This window comes from Taudactylus pleione, unplaced genomic scaffold (genome assembly GCF_031769625.1).
Source record: "Taudactylus pleione unplaced genomic scaffold, aTauple2 ptg000404l, whole genome shotgun sequence".
In the NCBI taxonomy this organism is placed as follows: Eukaryota; Metazoa; Chordata; class Amphibia; order Anura; family Myobatrachidae; genus Taudactylus; species Taudactylus pleione.
The window spans coordinates 38,732-60,670 of NW_028284806.1; the positions used below are offsets into that span (position 1 = coordinate 38,732).

At 44.6% G+C, this 21,939-nt stretch overlaps 1 protein-coding gene across 2 annotated transcripts; it reads right to left on the reverse strand.

Moving 5' to 3' along the window:
- Nucleotides 1–3,165: 3,165 nt before the first annotated feature.
- On the reverse strand, nt 3,166–20,946 carry LOC148506428 (uncharacterized). 2 transcript variants are annotated; one of them, XM_088446759.1, is made up of 8 exons: nt 20,886–20,946; nt 12,195–12,372; nt 11,107–11,292; nt 8,176–8,272; nt 8,013–8,101; nt 7,281–7,389; nt 7,001–7,174; nt 3,166–4,443 (listed from the first exon to the last, which is right to left on the reverse strand). In XM_088446759.1, the coding sequence occupies exons 2-8, from the start codon at nt 12,270–12,272 to the stop codon at nt 3,545–3,547; spliced, it is 1,632 nt and encodes a 543-aa protein (XP_088302885.1). In that variant the 5' UTR covers nt 12,273–12,372; nt 20,886–20,946; the 3' UTR covers nt 3,166–3,544. The 2 variants fall into 2 exon arrangements, with proteins under 2 accessions (XP_088302885.1, XP_088302886.1); XM_088446760.1 differs by lacking the exon at nt 20,886–20,946 and adding an exon at nt 20,616–20,663.
- Nucleotides 20,947–21,939: the final 993 nt, after the last annotated feature.

Consider the following 21,939-nt stretch of genomic DNA (forward strand, 5'->3'; position numbering starts at 1 on the left):
TCACTATGTCTTTTATCCTGTAAACTTGTATGGATAATCTTTTTTATACTTTAACACTTATCGGGAGATGTGTTCTAAATAATACTATTGGCACCCTAAACTAAATGGAGTTTTGTTGAATTGCTGCTCCGAGTACATACCTTTAAAAAGATCCTCAATTCCACGTTCTCTTGGGAAGTTATATCAGTGATTTGATATTTGGATATACCTCTACATATGATTTCCACAGAGGATCGCGATTTTGCTTATGTTTGCAACTTATAGCTTTTACCAAGTTCACATTAATGTTTGCATGGCTTAGCATTCTCTTATATACAAAAGTTCTTATAAGACAACATTAGGGAATTAACATTAGGATACTTTTCCCTGTGAGAACACGTAAGGATTGTGATTTTGTTTCATTACAAGTTGTTACACTATCCAGCAGACACATTAGGTTTGTCTGCTACAGTGTTTTTCTCACTAATACGTGATTTATTGATGTGAATATTTGACTGATATAACTTGATTGTGTTAACAAAATTCACTATGTCTACATATTCTATTTAAATATTTATTCAACAGCAGCTATAATTACATAGTCTAATACTTTGTATCACTCTGACTGATTAGGTACAATCTCAGATTAATACTTCTCTCATCAGTTGTTCGATGCCTAGAGCATGACATCAGAAAGCCGAAAGGAACATCTGAGTAACGTATCACTCACTCTTTATTTTCAGAGGGTATAACTGTCCCCCCATGTCACACCTCTCATCAATGGCCTTGGACTAAATGAGTAGTGGTAGAACTGGGAGTATCGGTTCTTTTCCCTCGCTTTTCTGATATTTCTTCTCTATTTGGTTGACACAAACTTGTCACTATGGTTTTGCACATAATGTAATATACTGCCATCTTTGGGTGTTCAATAAATACTCTTACACTATTGTATTTTTCTAACTGTGTGGTTACTAGCTCAGGTAACCGGTCCTATCACTGCACGTTCTATGCACAAGTAAGACGTCCGGGGATTTGAGACTTATTCTGAGAAACGTACCATTCACTCTTTATATTCTAAGGGTCAACGCTTGTTACTAGCTCTCTTATGTTCTCACAGATGACCTAGGGCCAAGTGGGAGCTATTTGAGTTACTGGCAGCAATCTTGTTGTCTACTGACTATTTTGTTATTTCCCCTTGAGGTTATCAAGGAATGCTATGTGATGCTTTTATTTAATAAATACTGACTGTATATACCATTATGACACTATGATTGCTTTGGATATGGTATGAATATTACTCCACTTGATATTTCGCCAGGTGTCGACTCAACAAATCTATATACTTTATCAACTTTGAATTGTTAGAAATTAGAGCTTACTGCTCTGCTTACGCAACTATTTGTTCTTTACTGTTAGCTGATTATATATCTATAAGGAGTTGTTCATTTTGTCTTACTGTATGTATGTACCAAATATATGTGTATGTCTAGTTTTACCAATTAGAATATTAGAAGCTATTTCTTCCATTTACATTTATCCCCACTACTTTCCAAAGTAGTCTATATAGGGCATGTATTTTACGTTTTTTGTTATTGATTAAAAGTTACGTATTAATTTTTGTACAATACCCAATAGTGCTCACAACACAGTTTTTCCTTTTCGGTTTGTTCTTGACTATTTTCACCTGCCAATATGGCTGACATTTTGTACTGGTGTACATCCGTTGACATGGCCACACCGCTCTCTGTACAGATGGGTCCTTACCCATCTTTGCCGCAGTCGCACTATAAAAGCCCCTCTCGGCGCGCCCGATCCCGCGAGTCTCTGCTAGCGCCTGGCATCTTTGTTTGCCAGAAATGCGATTAATGAGCATATTCAATATGGGGCTAAAAGTCCGTTATCAGCGATAATTTATCGCCGATGACGTAATTATCGCCAGTGTCAGTTATCCCCGTATTCAATTTCAAAGATTTTTCGCCAGTGCGAAAAGTCTTTGTAAAAAAAACGGGGATAAGTTTCCTCCATGTAATACATGGCGAAAAAAAGTGCAGAATTGGGCTTTCGCGGTGCAGAATTTAAAAAAAACAAAAAACCTGCAGACGTTTTAATGTCCCCGTAAAAGTAATCTGTGTCAAAAAATGTATAAAAAAATTCTTAGGACACCACCAAAAAATGTACATTCATTTTGGGGGCAAAAAAAAAATAAAAATATTGGGGGACAAAGTTCTAAACTAGCGACATTAACTCCTGAGGGGTTCCCAGGTATGCGGCAGGTGTTTTCTAGAATGCGGCAGGTGCATTTTTGAAGAATTTAAAAAAGTGACTTTAGGGACTTAAAAATATGCTTGCACCCATTTTCATGTACCCCAAATTTGTTGGGACTAGTTTTTTTTTTTTTTTAAACTTAAGTGCTATTCTTCACCACTTCTTCTAAAGCCGCATTTATGCACCTGCCGCAGCTATTTAAGGACCCCGACTACCTTCAGCAGGCCAAATCGAGGGTACCCATAGTGATTCCCCCATGTCAGGACATCTTTTGGGGGGTGACAGCATGATTTCCCCAAAAACTGACAGGACTTTTCGCTACTTACCTTTCCGCCGGGTACCGTTTTCGCCGGATCCTGATTGAATACGGGCACGTGCCCGATACTTTATCCCCTCCTAAAACGACGATGATGGCGAAAAGTCCGACCTCTGACTTTTCGCCTCATATTGAATATGCCCCTAAATTGCAGTGCAATGCGACTAGGACACACCAGCAGACTGTGCTGATTAATCCGATAGGCGACACTTGTATATCTGAGTGCTACTGAGTCTCTGAATCTATATACAAGGTGCTATAATGGGATTCAGTATGGTTTACCGCCGGCCGCATGTGAAAATCCCGATCGTCGAGAGGTAAGTATTGACTAACCTATTCTCCCCCCTAACCCTAACCTCCCCCCAAGTGCCTAACCCTAAACCTAAGTCCCCCGGGGAGGGGGGCCTAACCGGGGAGGGGGGCCTAACCCTAACCTACCCCCCGGGGGTGCCCAACCCTCCCTTCCCCTAGCCTAACCCTAAACTCCCAGGGGGGTGCCTAACTCTAAGTCCCCCCCGGGAACCCTAAACCTAACCCCCCCCACAGCTCCCAGCATAGGGAAAATGACAGGCGTCGGGATTACGACGCCTGTCATTTAGCCCTTGCCGGGATTAGACAGTCGGGATCCCGACTGCTTCCCGCTACAATGTAGCGAGTGCAATTCCAGGTTCCCGACTTGTGCTTCATATACAGTCTCAGGTGCACACAGATGTACAAGTGTCGTATATCACATTCATCAGCGCAGTCTGCTGCTGCGTCCTAGTTGCATCGCACTCTGACTTGGACGCAATTTTCGGACAAAAAAGCGCTAGCGGAGTAGCACGGGACCCGGAGGCTCACTCACGCCATGCAAGTCGCGCTGCGTGGTGTATTTCACAGTGGATACGCTACGCCAAACTGGTGCAGCACTAGATATCAGGCCCCGGGTGCTTCGAAAGAGAGTCAGAGGAGCGAAACAAAAGGAACAGGAGAAAACACTTCCACCTAAAACAACATTTTTAGAGGGGTGTGAACTTTCTGGTGCGTGACGAGCGTTGATTTCTGGGTGAAACGCCTCCCGCACTCGGAGCAGGCGAACGGCTTCTCGCCTCTGTGAATCCGCTGATGTATAACCAGAGTCGATTTCTGCGTAAAACTTTTCCCACACTCAAAACAGGAGAAGGGCTTCTCGCCGGTGTGGATCCTCCGGTGCACCACCAGGTCAGATTTCTGTGTGAAACATTTCCCGCAATCGCAGCATGAAAACGGCTTCTCCCCCGTGTGGCTTCTCTGGTGTATGAGGAGAATGGACCTCTGTATAAAAGACTTTCCACACTGGAAGCAGGTAAACGGCTTGTCGCTTCTATGGATCCGCTTGTGCTTGACTAGGTGGGACTTGTACGCAAAACACTTCCCGCAATCAGAGCAGGTAAATTGTTTCTCATCTGTCCGCGTTACCTCGCGGAAAACCATATCCGATTTCTGCGCTGCGTCACAACTGGGAAGCGGCTGGTCGCCCCCGTGAATCCTCTGGTGCTCCACAAGGGTTGTTTTGCGCGTAAAACATTTCCCGCACTCGGAACACGAAAACGGCTTCTCGCCGGTGTGGATTCTCTGGTGTCTGACCAGACTTGATTTCCGTGTAAAACATTTATCGCATTCCGCGCATGGGAAAATTTTATCACTTTTATGAGTTGTAGGATCTCTCACTATGTCCGAGCTGTCGGGAAACCAATCGCCATGTACAGAGGTATCGGAGGATAGATCTGCACTGTGACGTGCTGGGTGTGAGTTTGAGGTAATGAGGTTCCCTCCTGGGGAATCCTGTGTCATGGTCTTATCTTCTGTTCCATAGTCAGGAGATACAATGAGATGTCCTGATGGACTCCTTCTGTTGTGTCCATCTGATGGGAACAAGAGGTACATATTGTTAAGTCTTTCTTTACTACAACAATTTAAAAGCAGACTTATGCTGGGTACAGACTAGTTTGATGGGCCGACCTATCTGACGATTGGCAAGTGCATATACACTCGCCAATCGTGGCGGATGTCACAACAGGACGGGCATCTAAATTTGAACCCCGAGTCCCTGTAGCAAGTCGCCCGTACACACCAGCAGATGCATCGATATATCTGCAGATATACATCGGCCATCTGCAGTGCTGCACAGCCGATGCGATATGTCTGTGAACTACGTCGTTCAGAGTCATATCGGGGGTACATACCCGCCGACGTGCTCGCGATATATCGACCATCCGATTGAACAGCCGATATATCGCCCAGTGTGTACCCAGCTTAAGGACACAGGGCCTGATTCAGACCCGCTCGCGAGCGCTAAGCGCTCGCAAACGGGTCGATGGTGGCCCAGTGCGCATGCGCACGACGGAGCCGGCTCCGTCGTGCGCATGCGCGAGACCCGGATAGCGACGGCTCCGGGTCTCGTACCAAAGGGGGCGTGCTGTCGATGTTGAGTGACAGCACGCCCCCTTTGGTGGGCGGGCCGTGGGCGTGGCTGCCCAGATGGAGGCGTTCTTGACCATCGCGACCGTCATCATTGCCACTCGCATAAGCTGTGGGTGGTAACCCACAGCTATGCGAGCGGCCAAGAGGCCGCAACAATAATAATAAAAAAAAAAACGCCCTGATTCAGAGCGTCCGGCTCTGAATCAGGCCCACAGCCGCCAGGCATGTCACTGTCCCAGGAATCCAGTCAGTGAAAATTCTTCGAGGCCTATTCATTATAGTGGATGCAGTTAGCTTATCGATATTCAGAATGTCAGCAATGACAAGGGAGGCAGCGCTATGTCGAAACCGGCATGCCGACACTGATGCGATGCTTTGCATGTCGTTACTACCGTGACTGCTTTGGAACTTTAAATATCATGCTTTATAGTTATGTTTAAAGTTCGAGAGCTGAAGCAGTTAAAATGCTTCACATGACATTACTACCATGTCGACATGCCGGTTTCGACATACCGCTGTCTCTCTTGTGCTTGTCGACATTAGGATTGTTGATCATACATACCCATCCACATTATCGGGGATTGATTGGCTCTCGATAATTAAGTTTTCAATGGCAGTGGATACTTTAGTACAGCGTTTACAAATGCGCACAGAGAGGGTGACTGTACAGGGAGGGGTCCGGTCAGATGAGAGGTAGTTTAAATCCCGGCTCCGGCATCCAGACGGTAAGTACTGGGGTTAGGGGGAGGGGTTAGGTTTAGGGTGCATATGTAGGGGTTATTGACTGTAAGGGCAGATAAAGTGTGGAACTCAGTAACCCTCTGATGTTATCTACTAAACATAGCTAGATACCATATTTCTTGGTAACTGTTTTAATTACCGTGACATAATCTATCATCACCACCTTATGTGGTAAGGATTCCACAGTTTAACCGCTCTTACAGTAAAGAACCCTTCCAATGCTGACTTGATTACCCCTTCTTTATGGTCCTTGTTGTATTCACCTCATTCATTTTTTATTAATTAAGTAACCTCCAAGGTGCCCTTTTTTTGTCTAAATTACAAAAACCTACCAGACAGCTACTTTTCCCTCATTCATTTTCTCTGTATTTAGTGTTTGTGTGACAGGATGTAATTAATAAAAATTATCTAAAATGTATGGTTAAAGTGAGATAATAATTATATGTAACTTAAATGTCACACAAGACTTTCCATCCTAAGGCAAAAAAGTGATGTTTGCCTTTCCAAGGTACTATTGAAATTAAACAGAGTTAAAAATGAATGTTGAATTTAGAGGAATCGGTATAAATTACCGCTGGACCTAAGCCCGGCGGATGAAATACCGACGCTGGAAGGCCGACACATTAAAATCCCGACAGAGGTGAGTAAGACCTCTAACCTTCCCTCTCCCCCACCTAACCCTCCCTTAGGGGTGCCTAACCCTAACCTCTCCCCAGGGGTGCCTAACCCTAACGCCCCCTTCCTCCCTGGACCCTGAACCTAACCTCCCCCGGGGGTGCCTGACGGTGACCCTCCTTCCCCTAGCCTGACCCTATCCCTCCCCGATGGGTGCCTAACCCTAAGACCCCCCCGGGAGTACCTAAACCTAACCCTCCCCCCCCCCCTGCGGCTATCACCTCCCGACGCCCGGCTTACCTACGTTCGGCGTGCCGGGCGTCAGGATTTCGGCTTGGGGCTAATGATAGGCGTCAGTATTTAGACCCCTATCATTAGTCCCATGCCGGGATTTCACTGTCGGGAAGCCGGCGGTCGGCATTTCGACTGCCGGCTTCCTGACTACATCCCGAATTTAGGGAGACAGACAATATAAGTAAATGTTTCTACATGCTTAGATATAATGTACATTGTTCTGTTGTATGAGCAGCATACATCTTCATAATGCAGATACTAAATGTAGTGTCCTGCTTAGAGTATTACTGCCACCTACGGTCTAAATTTCATATCAATTGGAACCAAAGACCTGTGAAAGTATAGTACCTTGTGTATATTCTTTTGTATCTTTCTGGTGGATGACAAAGCAATGTGCCCCAGTCTCCTCAACCTGAAGATTCTTCTTGAAGGTCATACACGATTCAACTTTAGGGCTACAGATTTGATGGGATCCTCCATGCTGATTTAAGACTGTCTGAGTTACAACCTTCTTATTCGATGCTAAGCAAAAATAATTTTTATATTATTCTTCAATCACTTTGTTATAAATATTGTGTTAGTGACTCTTTCTTAGCGTTGCTATGTCGGGATGGTGAGGGTTACTCACCTGTGGAGATATCTGTAGGGATTTCTTCTTCTTTACATGGTGGAACGTTTCTACCATACAGATCTTCTTCATCTACAGCCTCTACTTTAACAATAATGAGATCATTGGCCTAGGGAAACATCACAATCATAGCGATAATGCATTAAATAATGTCTGCCCTTTTGAACTGTGGTTAAACAAAATGTAATTTTATAATACGGTGATGAATGATGACCCCATTCACACAAGACAAAAAAAATTAAAAAAAATCAATAAATACAGCAAAAAAAAAAAAAAATTAAAATAAATAAATAAATGTAAAATTAAATCGTGCTTCTCTGAAAGTTTTCAAATTTTTGGCAACTCGTTCACACCTCCTTGCAGTTTTTAGTTCAGTTTTTGTACATGTTCTACTGCATCGAAATTCACACAAGTACAAAAAAAAATATCTTGTTTTCTGTTTTTATCCCTTTGCGGACACTGCAACCATGGGTCCATATGTAAGCGTGAGTTTGCATTTTAAATAATTGATATTTTTTTAAAAAAGAATAAAATTCCGTAAATGTAAATTAAATTGCATAATTTAGGCACTGTACTCCTCAGCAGAGTAACTTACAGAATATTTACTGCAGAGTACATTATTCAATATATCTAAGACCTACAGAGCCTCTCTGTACAGATCATATAGTGTAATGCAATTTTCGAACAGTTATAATTGGTGAGACCACCCTCCTTCCTCACAATTCCAGTTACCTGATAATCTTCTGAGTTATTGTGTTTTTCCTCTTGGGAATGATTGGGACGGGGACATCTCTCTGGGGTATTTCTGTTACTGGCTCCATCTGTAGGAGACACACAGTGACTGATTACATTGTATATATGTTCTTTACTTTGCAATAAATCAGTCTCCTCTTACCCAGTGATGTGAGGGGTCGATGATTCTCCATCTTCAGCTCCTTGTAGGGCTTCACGTCCTTGTATAGACCATTGAGTTCTTCTAAGTGCTCCCATTCCTACATGGAGAAATAGACAGTGACGTCCTCACACCTTATAGGAACCTGACCCATACAATGATACAGTCATCACCCAGACACCTCCCCTGGAACACATGCGGCCGGCGGTTCAAATCCCAACAGCGTGGGCCTGGTAGGGGTGAAAATCCAGATCGTCCAAGGTAAGTATAATAACGCTCAAAAGTTTGGGGTCACTTAGAAATTTCCTTATTTTTGAAAGAAAAGCACTGTTTTTTTCAATGAAAATAATATTAAATTAATTTGAACTACACTCTATACATTGTTAATGTGGTAAATGACTATACTAGCTGCAAACGTCTGGTTTTTAAAGGAATATCTACATAGGTGTATAGAGCCCCATTTCCAGCAACCATCACTCCAGTGTTCTAATGGTACATTGTGTTTTCTAAGCCCGTTAGAAGACTAATGGATGATTAGAAAACCCTCGTGCAATTATGTTAGCACAGCTGAAAATGGGTTTGCTCGTTAGAGAAGCTATAAATCTGGCCTTCCTTTGAGCTAGTTGAGTATCTGGAGCATCACATTTGTGGGTTCGATTATACTCTCCAAATGGCCAGAAAAAGAGAACTTTCATGTGAAACTCGACATTCTATTCTTGTTCTTAGAAATGAAGGCTATTCCATGCGAGAAATGGCCAAGAAACTGAACATTTCCTACAACGGTGTGTACTACTCTGTTCAGAGAACAGCACAAACAGGCTCTAACCAGAGTAGAAAGAAGTTGGAGGCCCCTGTGCACAACTGTGCAAGAAGACAAGTACATTAGAGTCTCTATTTTGAGAAATAGACGCCTCACAAGTCCTCAACTGGCAGCTTCATTAAATGGTACCCGCAAAAACGCCAGTGTCAACATCTTAGTGAAAAGGCGACTCCGGGATGCTGGCCTTCTAGGCAGAGGGGCAAAGAAAAGCCATATCTGAGACTGGCCAATAAAAGGAAAAGATTAATATGGGCAAAAGAACACAGACATTGGACAGAGGAAGATTGGAAAAGAGTGTTATGGACATACTAATCGAAGTTTGAGGTGTTTGGATCACACAGAAGAACATTTGTGAGATGTAGAACAAGTGAAAAGATGCTGGAAGAGTGCCTGACGCCATCTGTCAACCATGGTGGAGGTAATGTGATGGTCTGGGGCTTGTGTGGTGCTGGTAAAGTGGGAGATTTGTACAAGGTAAAAGGGATTTTGAATAAGGAAGGCTATCACTCCATTTTGCAACACCATGCCATACCCTGTGGACAGCGCTTGATTGGAGCCAATTTTTTTCCTCCAACAGGACAATGACCCAAAGCACACCTCCAAATTATGCAAGAACTATTTAGGGAAGAAGCAGGCAGCTGGTAATCTGTCTGTAACGGAGTGGCCAGTGCAGTCACCAGATCTCCACCCCATTGAGCTGTTGTGGGAGCAGCTTGACCGTATGGTACGCAAGAAGTGCCCATCAAGCCAATCCAACTCGTGGGAGGTGCTTCAGGAAGCGTGGGGTGAAATTTCTTCAGATTACCTCAACAAATTAACAGCTAGAATGCCAAAGGTCTGCAATGCTGTAATTGCTGCAAAAGGAGCATTCTTTGATAAAAGCAAAGTTTGAAGGACAAAATTATTATTTCAAATAAAAATCATTATTTCTAACCTTGCCAATTTCTTGACTATATGTTCTATTCATTTTACAACTCATTTGATAAAAGTCAGTTTTCATGTAAAACACGAAATTGTCTGGGTGACCCCAAACTTTTGAACGGTAGTGTATGTTCTAACCTAATTTTACCGCCTAACCCTCCCTTAGGGGTGCCTAACCCTAATCCCCCCTGTAAGTGCCTGATCCTAACCCCCCTTCCCCGCCGCCTAAACCTAAGTCCTCCAGGGGGGTGCCTAACCCTACCCCCCCGGGGGTGCCTAACGCTAACCCCCCCTTCCCCTAGCCTAAACCTAACCTCCCGGGGGGGTGTCTATCCCTAAGTCCCTCCCGGGAACCCTAAACCTAACCCTACCCCCCAACCCCCCGCGGCTGTCCGCGCCCGGCTTACCTTCGATCTGTAAGCCGGGTGTTGGGCTCCCGGCGTAGGTGTAATGACCGGCATTGGGATTTCGACGTCGGTCATTAGACGCCTGCCGGGAGTAAACAGTCGGGATGCCGACGGTTGGCATTTAGACCATCGGCATCCCGAATGCATCCCCCTCCCCTGGTGTTACTGTATAATGTCCCATTCCCAGCAGTCACCACTCCAGTCATCACCCACACATCCCCTGGTGTTACTGTATAATGTCCCATTCCCAGCAGTCACCTCTCCAGTCATCACCCAGACACATCCCCTGGTGTTACTGTATAATGTCCCATTCCCAGCAGTCACCTCTCCAGTCATCACCCAGACACATCCCCTGGTGTTACTGTATAATGTCCCATTCCCAGCAGTCACCTTTTCAGTCATCACCCAGACACATCCCCTGGTGTTACTGTATAATGTCCCATTCCCAGCAGTCACCTCTCCAGTCATCACCCAGACACATCCTCTGGTGTTACTGTATAATGTCCCATTCCCAGCAGTCACCTCTCCAGTCATCACCCAGACACATCCCCTGGTGTTACTGTATAATGTCCCATTCCCAGCAGACACCTCTCCAGTCATCACCCAGACGCATCCCCTGGTGTTACTGTATAATGTCCCATTCCCAGCAGTCACCTCTCCAGTCATCACCCAGACACATCCCCTGGTGTTACTGTATAATGTCCCATTCCCAGCAGTCACCTCTCCAGTCATCATCCAGACATATCCCCTGGTGTTACTGTATAATGTCCCATTCCCAGCAGTCACCTCTCCAGTCAGCAGCTGAATGATCTTGTTTGTGAGTTCCAGGATCTTCTGGTCATTGTGTCTCTCATGTATCAGTGACTGTGATTTCATGATGGGGTACTGAAACCTGCGTAATCCTCCTAATACACGAGGGCTGTTACTGGGTGTCACACGTTCACCAGATGTTTTCTTCACAATGATATAATCCTACGTATTGAGAGACTAGAATGAACATTATGACACAAGGAGTTGAGACTTACATTTGTCCCCGAAATTCTCCATTAATCAAAACATCTTGTATGTCCCAATCAAATGGGACCAGTGAGGTCCCTGTGGTAGTGATAAAGGTAAGAGTGATGTCACTGTGACACTCCCAGACTCCCTCACCTCCCCAGTCAGATCCCTGTGTTAATAATAGAGATAATAGTTATGTCACTGTGACACTCCCAGACTCCCTCACCTCCCCAGTCAGATCCCTGTGTTAATAATAGAGATAATAGTTATGTCACTGTGACACTCCCAGACTCCCTCACCTCCCCAGTCAGGTCCCTGTGTTAGTAATAGAGATAAGAGTGATGTCACTGTGACACTCCCTCACCTCCCCAGTCAGGTCCCTGTGTTAGTAATAGAGATAATAGTGATGTCACTGTGACACTCCCAGACTCCCTCACCTCCCCAGTCAGGTCCCTGTGTTAGTAATAGAGATAATAGTGATGTCACTGTGACACTCCCAGACTCCCTCACCTCCCCAGTCAGGTCCCTGTGTTAGTAATAGAGATAATAGTGATGTCACTGTGACACTCCCAGACTCCCTCACCTCCCCAGTCAGGTCCCTGTGTTAGTAATAGAGATAAGAGTGATGTCACTGTGACACTCCCAGACTCCCTCACCTCCCCTGTCAGGTCCCTGTGTTAGTAATAGAGATAAGAGTGATGTCACTGTGACACTCCCAGACTCCCTCACCTCCCCAGTCAGATCCCTGTGTTAGTAATAGAGATAAGAGTGATGTCACTGTGACACTCCCAGACTCCCTCACCTCCCCAGTCAGGTCCCTGTGTTAGTAATAGCGATAATAGTGATGTCACTGTGACACTCCCGGACTCCCTCACCTCCCCAGTCAGCAGATAGATGATCTCCAGGGTGAGGTTTAATATCCTCTCAGTGGTCTCCTTCCTGTCCTTGTCCATCCTCTATGGATCAAAGGTGTGTGTCCAAGTAGTTATTGTGAAAAGGAATGAACATGAAGACACTTCAGCTGAAAATATCCCGTAATGTGGCAAAATCAAACTGCAAAAAAATAAGTAATTTGTACAGGTGATCAGTCACATATGGGAAAAAACAATTTCAACAATTATCAATGACAAAGAAAACAACCCCTTCCCTCAACCACACTGCCCGATCAATGGTCAATTCTCCTGCAGCAAATACACATCTTGATATAACAAAACACAATACACAACTAATTAAACACAGATAGACAGTGATATTTTATTCCATCTATAATGATAAAGAATACAAAGGACACTTGTCCAGTATTATGACCATCAATAAGCCACCAGTAAAGACCATTAGCCAGCTACCAGTAACAATTATGTCCAGTAGCCAGCCACCAGTAACCGTAATGACCATTAGCCAGCCACCAGTAACAGTAGTGACCATTAGTCAGCCACCAGTAACCACATAATGACCACTAGTTAGCCAACAGTAACCATTAGCCACCAGTAAATGTGATGACCATTAGCCAGCAATAATCATAACAACCATTAGCCAGCAGTAAGTAAAATGACTACCAGCTAGCCACCAGTAACCATAATGACCATTAGCCAGCCACCACTAACTGTAATGAGCATTAGCCAGCCACCAGTAATAGCAATGACCATTAGCCAGCTACCAGTAACAATTATGACCATAACCAGCCACCAGTAACCATAATGACCACTAGTTAGCCACCCGTAATCATAATGACCATTAGCCAGCCACCAGTAAGTGATGACGATTAGCCAGTCACCAGTAACCATAATGACCACTAGTTAGCCAACAGTAACCATAATGACCACTAGCCAGCCACCAGTAACAGCAATGACCACCAGCCAGCCAAGAGTAACAGCAATGACCATTAATCATACCAGCACTTTCTTATTCACTGCTGAGCCTTTGTATGATCTTACTGGGCCTATGTGGGGAAACCTGAATTTTTCCCACTTAAAGAAAGTCTGCATTTGTGGTTTTTAGTTAAGTTTTCCTTAAGCAGACTTTGCATAGCCACAGTAGCCAGGCTGAGGGCACCCAGCGACAGACATCCGACTTATCTGACCATACCTCAGGCTAGGGATGGCCATAGATGGCTTTGCCACACCATCGAAGTCGGCGCCTGATGTTGAGAAAACATTGGTGGGGCCGGTCCGGTGGCTAAACCATTGATGGTCTAAAAGCATCGGCCATCGATGGTCATCACTACGTCAGGCCAAAGTGGGCTGTTGTATAGCAGCAAGGCCACTCAGCAGGAAAACTTACTTCCTCAAAAGATTCTTTTGCATATAGAACTGCACAATTGGGCATAGTACACATCTGTACTCCTCAGTCTCCATACCATACCACAGACGGATGTTTTAAGTACCTTAGAGAACATACTATCACATGTCCAAAAATACAGTGTCCAAGAAAAGACCATATTGTAGTCTGACGTATTCATTTGGGTCATTCTATGTCAAGTGGACCAATTTTGAAGATCGGCCCCACCTGCTGGTTGTGCACTGCAGTCTGTGACAATTGCAAATAACACACACACACACACACGTACGTACGTACGTACGTTTAGCTGCTACTCCATTTTGTGAACTAACATTTTCCCAAAAAGTTAGCCTGACATATATGCCAACCTTCATGTAACATTTTACCACAATTGGAGCTGGTCAGGTGAAGGGCCCTGATCTACTTGACATTGAATGACCCATTCATAACAAACGAGACCATCCACAAGGGGGATTGCCGATCATCACTGATGCCGTTTTTTGTGTGAAATCAATTGAGACTATAGCTGCATTATGCATTTAAAAGGAAATTTGTGAAGATCTAACAATTAACCACTGGCCTGGTGTGTTCCAATCAGATGCAACCACTCCAGGCTGGGCTTTCCCTGACATGGCTGCATCTGAGGCGACCAGTCAGGAAAACCCAGTGGGTGGCTGCTGGAAGGGATGGCCATAGATGGCTTTGCCACCCAGTGGGTGGCTGCTGGAAGTTAGTCTTCCAGCAGCCACGCGTCTCACAGGGCCCCTCTAGGTGTGCCTGTCACCGCTTGTCGAAGTGATCAGCAGCCCGATGGCACCGCCCTGTACAGAGAAGCAGCCGCAGGCAAATCCATGCTGCCCCCTCTCTATATACCCGATAATGAACTGACAGTGGCGCCTCTCCCCCTCACTCTATACCCGTCAGCTGTAGAGGAGCAGCTGCCAGGGTAAGCTAGCTTGCCTCCACTGTACATAAACATAGGGGTGCCTCACTGATGGACATCCCACCAATGGCCATCCCGACCTCTATCCCCCAGTCAGTCCCAATCATCGCTACTTTTGATTGTCCCAATACATCGGAAAAAAACTATTTTGTACGGAACCATCCATGGTTTTCTAGAGAAGGTTTATAACCATCAGCCATTGATGATACAGCCGTCGAAGGCCATCACAACAGTATACCATAAATAAATATATATATATTTTTATGGTATACTGCGTTAGAAACTTTTTTTTTATAAAATTGTGTTTGATAAGTTTTAAAAATAGATCTTCTTGACCGAATTCAATCATAAAAAAAACCCAGACAATTTCTGAGCAATTTTTGGAAAAGAATATCAGCTGGTTAAGTGGTTAACAGAACAGCCAGGGTAAACCCGAAAATACAGTGTACAGGTATTAAGCCATAATTCCTGCCCCACCCATCTCTCCTGAATTATGCTATAAGGCCTTATGGGCCGATTTATAGGTGGACGTTGTCTAGGTTTGCGCAGTTGAACTTTTTTTGCTACTGCGCATGCGCACCACAGAATGAACGCAGACACCGCTGTTGTGAACAGAGGGGCTCATTCCGCATTGCACGCAAGTGCAATGATGAACGCAGAGTCCCGATTATCGGGAATCTGCGTGTGCGCAGGACCCATTCTGCAAGTGTGCACCCCCAGAGACGCTTGTAATAGAGCTGATGGGGGAAAAAGGCCATCTGGAATTATTTAATAATTAGGAGTATTTTTCCTGCAAAAAAAATGGGTGACATTTAGCATACGCTATATACAGCAGCTAGATGCAACAAATGTAACATAGCATACAAAAATCAAACACTCTTAAATCTTACGCTGGGTATACACTATGCGATATGTCACTCATTCAGCCAACAAACGACATATCGCATAGTGCCATGTCCACGATATGTCTGTGAAAGTTAGCCCTGCCGAGACCACCAACACTGACATCTCAACTGGGCGGGCAAATGTAAATGTGCCAAGACATATCGAGCGGCAGATATGTAAGTGTATACTGGCTTACCTATAGGCTGCTCGGTCTGCGGACAAGTCGGCCAGGTGTGTACCCAGCATAACTCTCCCTGCACATATTACATGTGCGCACCCCACCTTCCTGCAGTGCAGCAAGGTTTTACCAAGGTGTAGTTACTCCTTTTTTTGCTCTGCTCCCAAGTCTGAATAAGCCCCTCTATCTATCCTACTAACAGTACATAGGAGGGGGGGACGGCACACCGTATCCGCCAGCATCTCAACTGGTGTGAGAGATAACGTGCAATGTCGGCACAACCGTAAATGCTGACGTGCAGCACTAAGCTTTGATTTGGATCTTCTACATAAGAGCAGATACAATTAAGCACCAAAGACACCGGAAATGACTTCCAACGGCTTTACGCACCCCTCACAGAAAGCCGATTCTGCTCGCAGCCTTAAATATTTATTTATTTTTTCGAAATATGTGGCAATAATTTATTACCAGGCCGGTTTTATTACTACACTGATTTTTTTAGTTTTTTATTTCTAAAAAGTACAGATATGTCCTCATACATCTAGCGTCAATACGGCACGCAGCGCGACTTGCCTGCCGTGAGTGAGCCACCAGCGCCCATGCTACTACATGGCGGGCATCTTTTCCACCGAAAATGCGCAATGCGATGCGACTAGGATACACCAGGAGACTGTGCTGAGTAACATGATATGTGACACTTGTATATCTGTGTGCACCTGAGTCTGTATATGAAGCACAACGGAACATGGAATGATAAAAGCTGCGCCCGTTACATCAAATTACTCAGCACAGTTTGCTGGTGCATCCTAGTTGCGACTTAGGGCCGTATTCAATTAGAGGCGGAAAAGCCGTAATCGGCGAAAAAGTTTTGCTTATTGCCGCTTTTCGCCTGGTCGGAACTTATCTCCTAATTCAATTCCAGCCGGAATTTGCCTAAGCGGAAACACAATGCAATGTAGTACCTCTTTTACACCAATAACCCAGGTCCGACCTGGGATTTCAGAGATGGTTCCAACCCAGGTCAGACACCGTTTACACAGCACCATCGATCTGGGTTATTCCCAGGTCAAACCCGTTCACACTGAACCTGGGCCTGCTAAACTTGTGAGGTCATAAAAAGTTGGAGGTGACTGCTACACAGCCACCAATCAGCTAATTTTAGGCATGATGGGTTGCACCGTTTACACTGCACCATTACCCAGGTCCACCCTGGGTCCAACCCTGGTAGCTACCTGGGTTGGATTGACGGGTCACTTGACCCGGGTTATTTTTCAGGGACCCTTTTACACTGAACTGCAACCCAGGTAGACCCAGCAATAACCCAGGTTTTTGCTATGGTTTAAAAGGGGTATAATAGGCAAAATCTTTATTTTAGGGTGCAAACTTTGGGAAACCACCCAGAACCCTTGGGACAGCACCCCAATGGACAAATCTGGCAAAAAAAAACAAAACAAACTAAGAACACCCCAAAAAAGTACTTTCATTCTTGGGGCGAAAAAGTAAAAAGTGGGGGGACAAGCATAAAAACTAATGAAATAGACTTTTTGGGGGTCTGCAAGGCTGGGTCAGGTGTTTTTGGGATTGCAGGTGCATGTAGCAGGTGCGTTTTTGAAGTTTTTTTAAAAGTTCACTTTAGATACATGAAAATATGCTAGCGCCCATTTTCAGGTACCCCAAATCTGACAGGACTACTCATTTTCACCAGAAAATACAGCTTAATGCCATTCTTCACCACTTTTACATAGACGCTAATTAGAAGCTATTTAAACAACTTAAGTACCCCACTTATATTAGGGCTATTAGTACACATCTACATTGGTTCCCTATGTTACTGCATCTTTTTTGGGGGTACAAACTGATTTCCCCACTTCTGACCGTACTTTCCGCCTGTTCCGTTTCCGCCTGTTTAGCAATTGAATAGAGCGAAAAGCGGGGACGCACACGAAAAGTTTTAGAGGCGAAAAGTCGGACAGGCGTAAAGTCCGGCACTTTTCACCTTTAATTCATTACGGCCTTAGATGCATTTTTGTCGAAAACAGACGCCCTGCGCTAGCAGGGTCTCGAGTGACCAGGCGCGCAGAGAGGGGCTTTTTAGATATGTAGGGACACATCTGTAAGAAATGATCATTTCATCGGTACTGACCTGTGATCTGTTAAATTTACTAAAAGTGAGAGTTTTTAGAAGTGAGTTTTCAAAGTGATGTTGCCCATAGAAACCAATCAGATTCTACTTAACATTTAACTAGCACCTTCTAGAAGCGAATAGCTAGAGCCTGATTGGTTGCTAAGGGCAACATCACTTTTAAAACTCTCACTTTAGTAAATTTATCCCTAGGTGTTTATAAGTACTTTAAATCAATAACAGCACCTCCAACAAGCTGAAATTCTCACAGTACCTTTGTTTAAAGACAGGATATAGAGGGAGCAGCTGTAAATATATCCACCCTGCTTTATGTAAACGGGGGTATTCGATTATTGGGCGATGGCGTTCTGAACATTAATCCTACCACCTCACGACCCCCAACAGAATTTTCCATAAGGGTGTGTAGGAAAGTGTGCAATGTGGCCGTACCGTAATAATCTGTCACGTGCGCAGCCATACATCGCCGATAACGGAATACCCCACATATTGGGCCTGGTTCTGAATTTTCACGCAGCAGCGTCTAATGGCGGCCGCCGGTCTGCGATTTTATGCAGATGCCGCTACAAACTCCTTCCCTTGTGTACATGGCAAAAATAAATCGCACAACTACGTGGCCATTGGCTGCCTGCGGCTCGGGACTAGGCCCAATAGAGTAACGGAGCCATTATTGTATTGAAAATAGTACTAATTAAATTGAATTGTAAAATAGACATAAAAGTGTATATATAAGGAGAATAGAGTGGTTGCCAGCTCTATGTTATTACATTAGGGCGGCAGTGTCTCCTTTTCTGGCTAGCTGCTCTCCCCACAGTTATAATATTAGTATCACAAGTGAAAAATATTATTATTATATTAGCTACTATTTATTAATTGAAGCTGCATACACACACACACAACGATTTAGTAAATGAACGATCTTAGTAAACTATTTTCATTCATTTTTTCAAGGGAAAAATGAACGAAAATCGTTTACTAAAATCGTTCATTTACTAAACGTAATGAACGATTTTTTTTAACTACAAACGATTTTTGCATATTCCCTTAATGAAAATCGTTGAGTTGGTCAGTCTGACTGAACTACAAAAGTGAACGCACATGAACGATAATCGTTCATCATTTTAACTCAGAAAGTGAATGATTTTTTCAACGATTGAACGATATAGTTATCGATAATCGATCAAAAAATCATTGTGTGTATGCACCTTTATCATTTGAAAAAGAAAAAAAAAATTAACTGTGTAAGTTAAATTTTGACATTTTGATTACAGGACGGGATGCAGCAAAGCTGAAAATGCAGTTAAAACCCCCGAAAAATTGCCGCATTTTCCATATGCACCAACTTTCCGGAGCTTGGAACCGATAGGCACCGCCATCGATAGACGATGTTGCCTAATATTAATCTATGAGATTCTTATCAGGACACTTCCCAGAGAGGAACCCAATAGGATCCATCCCAGCGGTTCCCGCAAGGGCAGAGACACCCCGGTCATAAACCCGAAAGTTCCGGCGCCGGGGGCTCTAGGTTCACTCTAGGTCCGGGGCTCGCCCAAAAAGAGGGTGTGGCCAATGGAAAATGGGCATGTCTTTAAGACTCTTGGGGGCGTGCCCGGCACTTACGGACATACTGGGCTGCCCCCAAGCACTGCTGTCAGTGTGAATGGACATTCACCGGCGGTGACCGGTACACCACAGTTTTCCCCACCTGCGGAACACTGCGACCCGCAGATGGGGACGGCACTCGCAGGCTGTCTTTTTTATGCACATACAGCAGATGCAATTATGGACGACTTGTGTGTGACTGAATCAGGCCCATGCTGGAGCGGAGCTACATAACCGGACACTGGCTGCATCTTTGTTATGTTTGTACAAAGCAAAATTATGGTTTTAGAATCTAAATTCCTACTCCTCTGTGCTAGATTTGGTCAGTAACTATTGCAGTTCTCAGTAGGGATGGCCATCGACCATCAATGGTTAACCACCATCGATTATATGCCATTGATGGCTGATATCTGATTGTTCTCCACCATCGATGGCACAGAGCCCCGCAAAGGTTTTGTTTAGATTTTTGGCTACGGGACACAGGAGCATAGCTCCAACCCCTGACGTGACCCATGAAGCACCGTTCCCAACTCACTCTGACTGGTCTGCTGCCCGGAGAGTAAGAGAGCATGGATGACCAGCAGTGGGCGAAACCATCGATGGTTCCCCACCGATGGCTTCATACCATCCATAACTACCAAGAGTACCATCGATAGTTAACCCACCGATAACCATCCCTAGTTCTCAGTACCCTCCAACAACAGGACATAGATTCTTGGGTATATGTACTAAGCCAGTGAGAGAGATAAAAAGGATGGATATAAAGTACCAACCAATCAGCTCCTGTCATTTTTCAATTAGGAGCTGATTGGTTGGTACTTTATCTCCGTCAACTTTATCACTAACCAAGGCTTAGTACATCTCCCCTTTGATGCTGCATTCTTTCACCATATACCAGAGTTTTCCAAACTCCGCCATTACAGTCCAGGTTTTAGGGATATCCAGGCTTGATTCCAGATGGTTAAATCAAATTGATTGAGGTACTAATTAAGTCACCTGTGCTCAAGCATGGCTATCCTTAAAACCTGGACTGCAAGGATGGAGTTTGGGAACCTCTGCTATATACATTATTTTGTGGAGCAGGGGGGCTCTCGCCACCGAATACCATTTTTATCCCCAACAAATTATTATTATTTAGTATTTATTTAGGTAGCGGCCAGCAAACGCTGCAAGCCTTCGCAGTCTTTATCAAACAACCCCAACGAAACCAGATTTGGGCGTCATCAGACGGGCAAAGCGTTAATAAGAGGGTCCCCCGCTCATACGCTTACAGTCCATGCCGCCATTTGCAAATGCACCAGGGCTGCAGCAGCTATTTGGGTGCCCGACTATTCCTCAATGCCATTCAGCTGTCACACAAGTAATCACCATTGGCAATCCTGCTATGCCCCCCACCAGTCACTATGGGGTTAATCATACAGATGGCACAGTGCACATCACAGCTGTAGGGATGCCAGATCCCTCCAGGGTCCTCCCCATAGGCTGCAGCCTGTACAATAATCATATTATTATTAGTATTATTATTATAGGATGGTTATTACCTCTTCCAGGACTCACACAGCCCCAGCCTCCAGCAGATATATACCCTGCACAACGGGAAATAGCCAAAGGGATGAGCACAGGGGGCTTCAGGGAGTTGTAGTTCTTTGCAGACAAAGCAGGGAATTCTGGGAGTTGCAGTCCTGTACTTTGTATATAGAATAGATAATAGTGCTGGACCACGAGAAAATGGCCGCTGCTCTCCCAGCAATGAGGACAGCTGTGGCTCTATTAGTTGTCACCGTTATCGTTTATACACAAACATTGGTTATTGTTGCACTAGCTCAGGTTTGAAAAGAAGCACCGACCAATCAGGAAGTGGGGGGCGGGGCTAGTTCCCTTTAACTTCAATGATCGGTCCCGGATTGGGTACAGGCGCTTGGAGCTCATTAATATTAATAAGAGATATAAAAAAAATGAATATTTATCGGGTTGGGAGTGAATTGTTGGCCCCCAGGTCATCATCATCCACCTGTGCTGAGTCCCCATCAGTCCCTGTCTGTGCCCATTGTGATCCACATAGCAGCCTGTGTCTCTACATTCACTGTATAACACATACTCCCTTAAATAGCAGCAATCTCCCTGAAGTGTCTAGGGCAGTGGGGTGGCACCCTGGGGTGCCTCAGGACACTTGCAGGGGTGCCTCAGGTTGGTGGTCCAGCACTAAATCATATTATTTATAGCCAATGTAATGTGTAAATATGTAGTCAAACAGAAGCTCAACCCTGTCCACCCCCACATAACTGACCCTCCCTAAGGATGACAGGTAAGTCGTTTACGTCACTGTATTCCTTTACTACATTTATTTTCTGAATTTCTCAATAGGAAACGTTTGGCTTAGGGGTGCCGTGAAAATCATGCTGATACTCTTGGGCAGTGGTTCTCAAACTCAGATGTAGTGTGATATATTTGCATAATTTCACATTGCGAATTTAGGAAATATTACAGGGATTTAAAAAAAAAAAATCCCTTGCAGGGATAGAGATCTGTCCCTGCGAATCCCGTCCGCACATTTCTCCCTGTATTTTTTTGGAAAATGCCCCCTCCACCGGATAC